Source organism: Trichomonas vaginalis, chromosome II (genome assembly GCF_026262505.1).
Source record: "Trichomonas vaginalis G3 chromosome II, whole genome shotgun sequence".
Taxonomy (NCBI): domain Eukaryota; phylum Parabasalia; order Trichomonadida; family Trichomonadidae; genus Trichomonas; species Trichomonas vaginalis.
In genome coordinates this window covers 6462309-6474989 of record NC_067204.1, presented here as the reverse complement: position 1 = coordinate 6474989, position 12681 = coordinate 6462309, and the positions used below count along the sequence as shown (strand labels likewise).

Genomic DNA, 12681 nt, shown 5'->3' with positions numbered 1-12681 from the left:
AAAACAACCCTGACTTAGAGAAAGACTATATATTAATAGTTTCGTCAAAAGAGACAAACAAGAAAGAATGCCAGGCTTCAAACTTAAGAAAGGTGACAAAGTAAAAATAGAAATACCTAAACGCGACCCATATGAAAATACTATTGACTATGACAACAATGGGAACCCGACAGGTACTCACATTCGTGTTCGTAAAAATAGAAGAAAGTATACAAGAGAATATTATGAAGTTTTAGGCAAACATGGCAAAAGTACACACTGCAAGCAGAAGATAAAACTACTATTGTCAGACCTCGTTTCAAACTTGTTAAGGTTCAAGGTGGTATACTTTCAAAGACAGTTCCTAACAAATATAAGACAACTCCTGACGAATATGCTAAAGAAGTTGAAAATGACGACTAAGCGTTTCTATACCATGCGTAAACTGTCATGTAAGGTGGCATGTAGTCTTTACTTTGTCCCGTTGTTTGCGTATACCCTGTAACGCGATGTGTATGGTTTCCTTCTCCCTGAGTGTCACTCCAGTAACAATTTATAGCAAACTTAACCTCGTCTTTAACATCATATCCTTTACCTTTTGTCATTCCTGACCAATCCCAATATCTATGCTTATGCCAACCTGCTTGAGATGTACTTAAATCTACGTAGTGACTATGCGCAGGTAAATTTGCACCTGAAATCGTTTTACTTCCACCTGTTTCCTTTGAAGAGTTTGCACAATACAAAAACCTGTCGACTATTTGAGTCCAAGTTCCAAAACCAAGTACTACTTCTGGTCTGGTAGAGTTCATTGACGTGTAAATAGAACCTATAGGATATACTGTTTGAAGTATTTCTGTCTTTAACGTTTGAAGCTCTGTTTTGTCAGCTTTTTTATATAACTTTTCTTCAAGTTCATTTACGTCAGAGATGCTATGTCTATGATATTTTTGTGGGTATGTTCCTTCTGTCCATGTGAAAATATACTCTTTTGTTGCATCTACATATCCTTTTATCCATGTCGAGTCTGCTTTTGTATTCCTTAACTCTGTAACACCTTTCTCAAGCTCTTTCAACTGTTGTCCATCTTCATTAAACTCTGGTATGACTTGAAACCGTTTGTGCCAACATATCTACAGTTTCTTTGTCGGCTTTAAGGTCTAAACACCCTGAAACCCATCCTGTATCAGCTTTCGTTTTTAAAATCTTCGATGTCCGTTCATTATACCATTCAACCCTTTCTTTAATTTCATTGTCTTTTTCATCCACATATTCCTTATCTGCCTTCTTCACTAACGCACTAGCCACACATTCTAACTCATCGTTAACATATGTTTTATCTGCTTTCTTTTCAACATCCTCTTTTGTTGCATATGTTGCATCTGCTCTGTCATGTTCTTCTTGAACTTTTTCAATGACATATTCTTTGTCAGCTTTGTTGTCAATATCTGCCTTCAAAAGAAGTTCATCTATAGGTTTCTCGTTTAAAGTTCCTTTTGTTGGATTTACACAGACAGTATGGTTCTTACTGTCTTGAAACAGAAACTCGTCTGTCATTGGGTTTATCGTCAGTTTTAAGTTTCCTTCTTTCAATGACTCAGATATCTTAGAATAGTTTGAAAAGTTTGTTGTGTTCTTATTTAGAGCTTGTACAATGAGTTGTCGGTTGTGTTGTATTTCTCTCATAGACGCTGTTTCTTTCGACATTTTTATTCTAGATAAAATATGCTTTCAATAGAAAAAGAAAATTCAAGAGTTGCTACAACTAAACCATTAGATGAACTTTTTACGAATGTCGGTCAAAAGTTTGAGACAGAGACCGTAAAGCACGAAGGCTATCGTTTTGACTACCCATTGAGATGGTTAAGAGACCCATCCGTCACAAAAGCTATTGGCTTTCGTAGAATGAAATTCATTTCAGAAGCCATACATGGTTTCCCATTTACGGTCGCTTTTGAAATTCGATACTATAACAAAGAGAAACGTACGTATGAGAAATTTGAACAGGGAAAACTTTTACAAGTGAATTTGCTTGTAAACTTAGAAACAACTCTTCAAGCTTTTCAAGAAAAAATAAACGATATCTATCTCGAATATGCAAAACAGTACAACATCGACGAAGGAGAGTACCATCTCGATATTTTATATGACAGGAAAAATGCAACTGTTAAAATCAATAGAATAGAAGACCTTGGAGAAGACGTTTATATTTCTACAAAATATAACAACTTGGCATGGTATAGATTTTTGAGGATGTTAAATCAGCCTGCAGAATATCCAGTACACCCGAACTTTTATGAAGTCGAAAACCCTAATGGAACATATGAAAATGTTTTCGACCAAGATGCTATTATAGTTCATGCTTCATTTTCTGGCGCCCAAAACTCTTTTTTATGCTTGGCAAATGACTTTTACGAAAAACCTACAAAGCTATATGAACCGCCGAGTGGAAGTATTTCAGACTTTCAAGTATGGTTTACTACAGATGGAAGAAAGAGAATAATTCCATTATACCACGCGTTTTACTTAGAACTTTAGTTTCATATACAACACTATCGAACGGTAAAAATATAATTTTAATACGGTTGAGGGTTGGATTTGTGCCAACTAGATGTGGTGCAGGTTCAGGCTGTTGTATAACAGGAGCTTGTTCTTCTGGTTTCAGGGTCTTTAGGTATAATACCAACGAACTGACCTACTCTTTTACCAATATTTTTGACACCGTTCCAAATTCCTTTTCCGACAGATTTTATTCCATTCCATATACCTCTTCCAACATTTCGAAAGAAGTTTCCTATTTACTGAAGAAACCCATTTTACTATATGTAAAAATCTAATGTCCGCCTAGTCTCTTACGTTCCTTCTGAGTTCCATAGCATTCTTTAACTGGAGCTCATACATTCTTTCTCCTCTGGTAGAAAACATATTCTGGGTCAACTCCTGTGTTCGCGTCATCTGCATAAAGTTGTTTATATCCCACTTCAGGGTTTGTATAAAACTCTTTCCATCTCATATTTGCATACCATGGTGGCAAACCTAACGCAGCGTCATTTGACATGGCAGTTTGCATTTGTACATCTGTTGGCACTTGACCATAGTTTGCCATTGCAGTTGTATTTTATTCTAACTTCATTTGGAATATTCTCTGGGTTTGGTTGTCCAGGTTGCGCATTCGCTAAGTTCTGTGCGTCCATTTAATATTAGATAAAAATATCTCTTACGAGTACATATACTGAACATTTGCAGGCATTGGTTCATCTTCATATTCTCTGTACTTTTCTGCCACGTCAAATAAGTAAATGACACAATGGAAAAAACCTAAAACAAGTAGTCCTATTTCAAACCACATTTACTTACCAATAAAATTTCTTTGTTATGACACTTTCTCCAGTTTATAGGACCTCTCTCATATTCTATCTTATCGTATCTAAACTCATAGTCATGTATGTCCTCTAACCATCTCATAACGGTTTCCAAACCACTTTTATCGGATGTAAAGTAAAAGCATGGATGGTTATGTAAAACGTCTAAAGTTTCTAAAGAGTCTCTCAAAGTCCAGTCTACTTGGTATTGAAAATCCCATGTGTTATAGAACGGCGGGTCCACTATAAAGAAAACATTTTCCTTGTCTTTATATTTTTCATACAACTCTGTCCAATGACATCTCACAAACTCTATACCCTCAATATATTTTTCTATGTCCTCTTTGAAAACATTTGTATAGTTAAGATATAAAACTTTTGACATAAGTGTTTCAATGTCATGAACTCTTATAGCACCACTATATAATAGTCTAGCAGATATACTATCCCAGTCTATATATTCTGCTTTTTTCAAAACCTCTCTCACAATATTTTTCTTATCTAATGGTATACGTTCCATCTTACCTATAGGTATCTTTTCTTTTAACTCTTTCAATATATTGTTTGTGTCTGGTATATGTTTGAGACGGTCCATATAGTTGTCGAAGTCATTGCATATAATCTTTGAGTCTGGAAATATTGTATGGCACAGATGGGATATATAGAAACTTCCACCGAACAAATCTACAAATGTTAGACCATTCGGTAGTTTCTTAAGTTCTCTCAATATAATATCTTTACATTTACTCTTATTTCCAAAGAACGGTAACGGTGGTTTTGTAAAATTCATTTATATATAATAATAAAAATGTTTTTCCCTGAAAAGTGACAGAAAAGCGGCTTTTGACAGATGTTTATTGTGACTTCTTCGTAAAGACTTTGTTGAGATTTCTTCGTAAAGACTTTGTTGAGATTTCTTCGTAAATGAGTGTAAATGACCCAAAAATATATTTTAGGTGAAGAGGTGAGATTTCACCTCTTTTTTCACCTCTTTTTTCACCTCATGAATTTTCATGATTTCATCGTAAATGTTTTGTCAAAACTTCTTCATCTAATTTCTCATGAACTTTCTTGTCTATGTTTTGTCAAGATTTCATCGTAAAGACTTTGTTGAGATTTCTTCGTAAATGACCCTAGTAGTATATTTTTGGTGTAAATTTCATGAAAATTCAAGAGGGTGAAAAATTAGGTGAAAAAACAGGTGAAATCTCACCTCTTCACCTAAACATTATTTTTGGTGTAAATTTCATGAAAATTCAAGAGGGTGAAAAATTAGGTGAAAAAACAGGTGAAATCTCACCTCTTCACCTAAACATTATTTTTGGTGTAAAATTCTGAGTAAAATGACAGATGGAACACATACTTTTTCAGTAAGTACATATGGGGTAGAAAAGAGGGTAGAAAACGGGGTAGATATACCCTTCTACCCTAAAATATATTTTTGTCTGATTTACGCTCATTACGATGAAGTTTTGACAAAGTCTTTACGAAGAAATCTTGACAAAGTCTTTACGATGAAGTTTTGACAAAGTCTTTACGATGAAGTTTTGACAAAGTCTTTACGATGAAGTTTTGACAAAGTCTTTACGATGAAATCTTGACAAAGTCTTTACGATGAAATCTTGACAAAGTCTTTACGATGAAATTCATGAAAATTCAAGAGGTGAAAAATGAGGTGAAAAAACAGGTGAAATCTCACCTCTTCACCTAAAATATATTTTTATTGAATTCTGTATAATATTCTGAGTAATATGACAGATGTTTATATAACACTTTCTCCGGTTTATAGGACCTCTCTCATATTCTATCTTGTCATATCAAAACTCATAGTCATGTTTGTCCTCTAAGACTTCATTTATACTAAACATCTTCAGGGCTAGAAGGCACGAAGTGCCTGGAAGCCCCACTTCCCTTTTTTTTTTTTTTTTTTTTTTTTTTTTTTTTTAACCTAATACATAACATCACAAAAAACATAAATCCTTCGGCAAAAATATCAAATGATTCAATTTCAAATATCAAATTTCTAAAAATCATCAATAATGCCACCATTTTATTTCAAAAATATATAGAAACTAAAATATAGCATTCTCTTGCTTCTTTCAGACTTAAATAATGCAAAATTTACATTTTTTTTTCAAAACTTCGCTCATCCAAGAATTGCCAAGCTTGGCAATTCGTGATGAACAAAACTTGCGCTTTTGGCAGTTCCGACATCCTTATTTCAATTTGATTTCATCAAATCAATCTCGAAATAGCTAAGATATCTAAGTTTTTTATTAATCATAAAGAATTAAACTTTACTCTTGCATAGCAATAGCTATATGAGCAGCCTGAATATAATCTTTTCCCTAATGATATTTTGGAATTTTTTTCATATTGAAATCGAAGTTAAAATGATGAATAGAATGTCATTGCTAACACTTTTAATGAACTTTCTTCATATGCTCTTGAGTATATCAACATATGTTAAAATTCTAGAGAAAAGTATTGTCAATGAAGGTCCTTACTAAGTTTTAACTATCACAAATAGACAGGTTATTAAGATTGCAAGTTTTCATGAGTATATAAATGCTACATAAAGATTTCAAAACAGAAATTGTTGCTAATAATATGTTCCATACAAAACAAATGATATAATTTATTTCCATAGAGCATATATTATTGGTAATCTTTCAAGAATGTTCCCGAAATTTATTCTTCGCCCAAATTGACAAAGCGGTTTTTTTCTCCATATTGATAAATAAAATGCGTCTTGATTTCTTTCCGAAGTTTATTGATAGTGCTATGACGCACAAAACTGCGTGCGGTGCCTTCAACTCTATTTTGATGATTGCATGCGCATTAGCATTATGCATTTCAGAAATATATGCTTATGCAAAACCAGCCTTACACGAACAATTAGTTTCTGTATCAGACCTTCGTGGTGCTCTCGATCAATTGTCAATTTCTTTCAACTTTACAGTTTCAGTTCCATGCGTTCTTCTCCATCTTGATGTTTTCGATATGATGGGTTCTGGAAACAGACCAGACCAAAAAACACTATACAAGGTAAGAGTTGATCAGAATGGAAATCCAATTCCACAAACTCAAATTGCTGAAGATTGTGGACCATGTTACGGTGCGGAATCAAGCCAAAGAAAATGCTGCCAAACATGCGAAGATGTTGTCGCAGCATATCAAGAGAAGGGCTGGGGAATTGGAAATCTTTCATCCTGGGCACAATGCAGAGCTGAAGGAGTTATGTTTGACGGAAAAGAAAGATGCCAAGCTTATGGTAACCTTCATGTTAATGCCATTGAAGGTGGTTTCCATTTAGCCCCTGGTATCAACGTTTTCTCTCGTTTTGGCCACGTCCATGATTTTTCACCACTTGTTGATACATTAAACCTTACTCACGAGATTGAGCATATAAGCTTTGGTGCTCCTATTGATAAATCACCACTTGATAACACCCGTGTCGTTCAAAAGAAGCCAGGACAAATTCATTACAGATATAATCTCAAAGCAGTTCCTACAGTTAAGGAAGTCAATGGCAAAGTCCATCGCTTCTTCAGATTTACAGTTAACTACGCAGAAATTCCAGTTACAGCTCGTGGAAGATATGGTCCTGGAATCTTCTTCGTTTATAGCTTCGCTCCAGTTGCTATTACAAGTACATACGATCGTCCAAATATTACTGTTCTTTTGGCTAGACTTATCTCTATTTTTGGAGGTTCTTTCATGCTCGCTCGCCTTATTGACTCATTCACTTATAGACTTAACACAATCGAAGGCAAAGATAGAATTAACAAATTCGAATAAACTAAATGTTATTGCTCAACAAAAAAAAAATTAAAATTTTATTATTTATTATTATTGATAAAATTATCTGAATTTATTTAATTTAGCAAGAAAGAGTTCTTATCCAATTGTAATTTTAATATTTGTCTCATAATTTTTTATCAAATTCGATAGCTGCATTTACCCTGTAAGCCAATAATACTTTCTCTTTTTCTTTAGCAGTATGAATGATTGAATTGACGAAAAAAATCAAAGTAAACTAAATCGAAAATATAGTTAAATAAGAAACTTCTAATTTATAAATATTATAAACAACAAAACAAATAGAGGTAAATTTAATGCGCAACTGCTAATTCATCTCTCCTGAAATATATTTTTTAATTTGATCTTTTGGACCTTGCAAATTTGTAAAATCTAGAACGTTATAATGGCATGGTGTATATCCGGATGTAGATAATTTGTTAATGGCAGCAACAACATCACCACAACAATGGTGAATTTCTTCTAGAATGGTTTGATACGTATATTTTTCATTGAAAAAGGATGCGATTGAGATAACTGTTTCAAGCAGTGGTGATTTTGTTTCAACTTTGCTTTCATCGGGGGTCTTTGCTATTACTTTTACATTTATTTTATTCTCGAGAGGAAGCGTTGCGTTTTCTTCAAGAGAATTTAGAACACGGCTATATGATTGAACTTCTTTCAATAGTTTAACTTTTCGTTCATAGTCTGGAAGTTTCATATAATCCTCTTTTATTTTTACATCTTCTGGTGTAAGAATTACATTTCTTTGTTGTTCCCATGGAAAACCCGGAAGATAATTCCGCATTTCCATTTGAAAAACAAAAAAGAACTAAGAATTCAAAGAAAAATAATAAACCTAACCAAAAAAAGTGTCATTACCATATGGGGATTGAAAAAAATAATCTTGTAAAATTTTGTTTTAATTTGAATAGTTTCCAAGAGTGGTGTTGTTCTGTCTTTTGACGATAAACTTAAAATCAAAAAAGTGTCAAATCTGATGGAAAAGCACAAATCATATTACAAGCGACTTTTCGGTATATAGAATCGAATATGCTTCAAAATATTATTGAGATATTAGTGTTTGTTAATACTCTATATCATTTAATTTCATTTTTAAAGTTTAGTAGTATGATAGGATGGGTTGTGTGACTTTTTTTGTAAACGTAAGAATTCATGCAATATCGAGCGATTTTGTATCATTTTTTTTAACATATGAAGTAAAAAATGTATGATTCTGACGGTTTTTATTCTTACGTTTTTGAATAAATCAAGATTTAAAAAATTTTCAAAATTGTAAGACATTTACACTCAGCCCATACATAATGAAATAAAAAATAAATCATTAAAAAATTAACATTAATTTTAAAATAATTTTTTTTATCTTTTATAAAAGAAGCTATATATAGATGATGTCAGATATTCCGCGATTAATTAAACATTGTTTAAAAAAAAAAAAAAAAAAAAAAAAAAAAGGTAGTGGGGCTTCCAGGCACTTCGTGCCTTCTAGCCCTGATGTTGATGTTTAGTATAAATGAAGTTTTTATTCGGAGGACTCTTCTTCTTCCTCCATTGCTTCTGGGAAGAAGCCTTCTTCTGGGTCGAAAACATTATATAATGTGTCGCTTTTCACAAATTATATAATGTTTTCATGTTTTGTCACTTTTCTGTCACTTTTCGGGTAAAAACATTTTTATTATTATATATAAATGAATTTTACAAAACCACCGTTACCGTTCTTTGGAAATAAGAGTAAATGTAAAGATATTATATTGAGAGAACTTAAGAAACTACCGAATGGTCTAACATTTGTAGATTTGTTCGGTGGAAGTTTCTATATATCCCATTTGTGCCATATAATATTCCCAGACTCAAAGATTATATGCAATGACTTCGACAACTATATGGACCGTCTCAAACATATACCAGACACAAACAATATATTGAAAGAGTTAAAAGAAAAGATACCTATAGGTAAGATGGAACGTATACCATTAGATAAGAAAAATATTGTGAGAGAGGTTTTGAAAAAAGCAGAATATATAGACTGGAATAGTATATCTGCTAGACTATTATATAGTGGTGCTATAAGAGTTCATGACATTGAAACACTTATGTCAAAAGTTTTATATCTTAACTATACAAATGTTTTCAAAGAGGACATAGAAAAATATATTGAGGGTATAGAGTTTGTGAGATGTCATTGGACAGAGTTGTATGAAAAATATAAAAACAAGGAAAATGTTTTCTTTATAGTGGACCCGCCGTTCTTTAACACATGGGATTTTCAATACCAAGTAGACTGGACTTTGAGAGACTCTTTAGAAACTTTAGACGTTTTACATAACCATCCATGCTTTTACTTTACATCCGATAAAAGTGGTTTGGAAACCGTTATGAGATGGTTAGAGGACATACATGACTATGAGTTTATATATGACAAGATAGAATATGAGAGAGGTCCTATAAACCGGAGAAAGTGTCACAATAAAGAAATTTTATTAGTAAGTAAATGTGGTTTGAAATCGGACTACTTGTTTTAGGTTTTTTCCATTGTGTCATTTATTTATTTGACGTGGCAGAAAAGTACAGAGAATATGAAGATGAACCAATGCCTGCAAATGTTCAGTATATGTACTCGTAAGAGATATTTTTATCTAATATTAAATGGACGCACAGAACTTAGCGAATGCACAGCAACCTGGACAACCAAACCCAGAGAATATTCCAAATGAAGTTAGAATACAAACTGCAATGGCAAACTATGGTCAAGTGCCAACAGATGTACAAATGCAAACTGCCATGTCAAATGACGCTGCGTTAGGTTTGCCACCATGGTATGCAAATATGAGATGGAAAGAGTTTTATACAAACCCTGAGGTGGGATATAAACAACTTTATGCAGATGACGCAAACACAGGAGTTGACCCAGAATATGTTTTCTACCAGAGGAGAAACAGAATGTATGAGCTCCAGTTAAAGAATGCTATGGAACTCAACAGGAAACGTAAGAGACTAGGCGGACATTAGATTTTTACATATAGTAAAATGGGTTTCTTCAGTAAGATAGGAAACTTCTTTCGAAATGTTGGAAGAGGTATATGGAATGGAATAAAATCTGTCGGAAAAGGAATTTGGAACGGTGTCAAAAATATTGGTAAAAGAGTAGGTCAGTTTGTTGGTATTATACCTAAAGACCCTGAACCAGAAGAACAAGCTCCTGTTATACAACAGCCTGAACCTGCACCACAGTCTAGTTGGCAACCAAATCCAACACCTCAACCGTATTAAAAAATTATATTTTTACCGTTCGATAGTAGTTGTATATGAAACTAAGTTCTAAGTAAAACGCATGGTATAATGGAATTATTCTTTTTCTTCCATCTGTAGTAAACCATACTTGAAAGTCTGAAATACTTCCACTTGGTGGTTCGTATAACTTTGTAGGTTTTTCGTAAAAGTCATTTGCCAAGCATAAGAAAGAGTTTTGGGCGCCAGAAAATGAAGCATGAACAATAATAGCAGCTGGGTCGAAAACATCTTTAAATAAATATGGTTCATCTCTTGCATATCGACTGTAAATATTTGCTAAAGGAAGTTCGACTTTCTGATTTAACATTCTTTGCAAATAATACCATGACATTGCAGTGAATTCTGTATATATTTGTTCGTCTTTCTTTGGATTGTCTTCGTAGATTTGAAATGACACTTGTGAATTTTGTTTGTCATATACAATTCTCACATAAAGTGTGCTCTCGGTATTTGCATATTCATCAGCATATTTTGCATAACATGAATTTATTTTATCTTCTATATTTTTTAACGCAGTCTGTAGAGAAGATGAAAGGTCAACTTGTATTAGCTCAATTTCTTCCCACATTTTTCGTTTCCCTTCAGATATATAATCTATATGAAACCTTACAATAAATGGAAAACTTTTATCTTCTACAGACACAAACTTCATTCTACGAAAGCCAATAGCTTTTGTGACAGATGGGTCTCTTAGCCATCTTAATGGGTAGTCAAAACGATAGCCTTCATGCTTTACGGTCTCTGTCTCAAACTTTTGACCGACATTAGTAAAAAGTTCATCTAATGGTTTAGTTGTAGCAACTCTTGAATTTTCTTTTTCTATTGGAAGCATATTTTATCTAGAATAAAAATGTCGAAAGATATTGCTTCCATGAGAGAAATACAACACAACCGACAACTCATTATGCAAGCTCTAAATAAGAACACAACAAACTTTTCAAACTATTCTAAGATATCTGAGTCATTGAAAGAAGGAAACTTAAAACTGACGATAAACCCATTGACAGACGAGTTTCTGTTTCAAGACAGTAAGAACCATACTGTTTGTATAAATCCAACAAAAGGAACTTTAAACGAGAAACCTATAAAAGAACTTCTTTTGAAAGCAGATGTTGACAACAAAGCTGACAAAGAGTATGTCATTGAAAAAGTTCAAGAAGAACATGACAGAGCAGATGCAACATATGCAACGAAAGAACATACTCATCCTGAACTAGCAGACAAAACATATGTTGACAATAAAATGTCAAGTGAAGTGACAAGAGCTGAAAACGAATATTCTAAAAAGACTCATACACATTCTATATCTGATATTACAAACTTACAAGAAACCTTAAACAGTAAAAGTGCCGTTGGACATACACATACATCTTCTGAAATAACAGACTTAAACGTTAGCCTTGAAAAGAAAGCAGATAAAACATATGTCAATGAAATATACCAAAGTTTAGTTGGAACAAAAAATATTGAAACTATTGTTGGTGACTTTTCTGTCAATGAAGAAAACAAATATTTTAGATGGGAGTTTGTACACTCCTTAAAAAATGGTATACGGTATAAACTCATTCCGAAAAATAACAATGAAATGTATGTAGGCTATATAAAGAATGATGGTACACAAGTTAAAGTTCCATTAGACAACAACTGCTACTTAAACTTATATGGAGACGAACAAAAGAAATATTTAAGAGTTTATGAAATGACAGATATGACATTACCTAACCCAGCTCCAGCACCATATTATTATGACTATGGTGTTGACGCACGTGTAGACCCAAAAAAGCAAACATTATATTTAGAATATTATAGATATAAAAGATATAATGCAATAGAAAAAACGAGAATAGTATATTATTATATAGATGACAAAAATAAATATTATAGTCAAGATTTTACCTACCCCGAAAACATAAGATTATATTATAAAAAATATTCTGACACAAACCAGAAGAAACCAGAAATAGTTACACTATATTTTAAGTTCAAAAGAGACAATCCTATATTATCTCATATGTTTGATTTAATGAACCCAGTAGGTTCTATTTATACATCTATGGAAGCAAGAAGTCCTCAAGTAATGTTTGGTGTTGGTGCATGGGAACAAATAGTCGACAGGTTTTTGTATTGTGCAAACTCTTCAAAGGAAACAGGTGGAAGTAAAACAATTACGGGTGAAAATTTACCTGCACACAGTCACTACATAGATTTAAGTACATCTCAAGCAGGT

General features: G+C 33.0%; 7 protein-coding genes across 7 annotated transcripts, besides 2 other annotated features; 3 read left to right on the top strand and 4 right to left on the bottom strand.

The window, feature by feature from the left end:
- Nucleotides 1-5282: part of a mobile genetic element that runs on past the window's edge.
- On the bottom strand, nt 1196-1686 carry TVAGG3_0497470 (phage tail repeat-like family; the record flags this gene model as incomplete). Its single annotated transcript, XM_051236451.1, has 1 exon — nt 1196-1686. A coding segment is annotated over one exon (491 nt), but the record flags the coding sequence as incomplete, so codon positions are not given.
- On the top strand, nt 1705-2181 carry TVAGG3_0497460 (uncharacterized protein; the record flags this gene model as incomplete). Its single annotated transcript, XM_051236450.1, has 1 exon — nt 1705-2181. A coding segment is annotated over one exon (477 nt), but the record flags the coding sequence as incomplete, so codon positions are not given.
- TVAGG3_0497450 (phage tail repeat-like family) lies at nt 3313-4131 on the bottom strand (the record flags this gene model as incomplete). Its single annotated transcript, XM_051236449.1, has 1 exon — nt 3313-4131. The coding sequence occupies one exon, from the start codon at nt 4129-4131 to the stop codon at nt 3313-3315; it is 819 nt and encodes a 272-aa protein (XP_051094273.1).
- Nucleotides 5283-6086: 804 nt separating the features above from the next.
- Nucleotides 6087-7162, top strand: TVAGG3_0497430 (vesicle-mediated transport; the record flags this gene model as incomplete). The annotated part of the gene is made up of 1 exon (XM_001299738.2): nt 6087-7142. One exon carries the CDS (start codon nt 6087-6089, stop codon nt 7140-7142), a length of 1056 nt encoding a protein of 351 aa, XP_001299739.1.
- A 105-nt stretch (nt 7163-7267) lies between these two features.
- On the bottom strand, nt 7268-7992 carry TVAGG3_0497420 (uncharacterized protein; the record flags this gene model as incomplete). Its single annotated transcript, XM_001299739.1, has 1 exon — nt 7471-7956. The coding sequence occupies one exon, from the start codon at nt 7954-7956 to the stop codon at nt 7471-7473; it is 486 nt and encodes a 161-aa protein (XP_001299740.1).
- A 597-nt stretch (nt 7993-8589) lies between these two features.
- Nucleotides 8590-12681: part of a mobile genetic element that runs on past the window's edge.
- Nucleotides 10438-11286, bottom strand: TVAGG3_0497410 (uncharacterized protein; the record flags this gene model as incomplete). Its single annotated transcript, XM_051236448.1, has 1 exon — nt 10438-11286. One exon carries the CDS (start codon nt 11284-11286, stop codon nt 10438-10440), a length of 849 nt encoding a protein of 282 aa, XP_051094272.1.
- TVAGG3_0497400 (phage tail repeat-like family) lies at nt 11698-12569 on the top strand (the record flags this gene model as incomplete). The annotated part of the gene is made up of 1 exon (XM_051236447.1): nt 11698-12569. A coding segment is annotated over one exon (872 nt), but the record flags the coding sequence as incomplete, so codon positions are not given.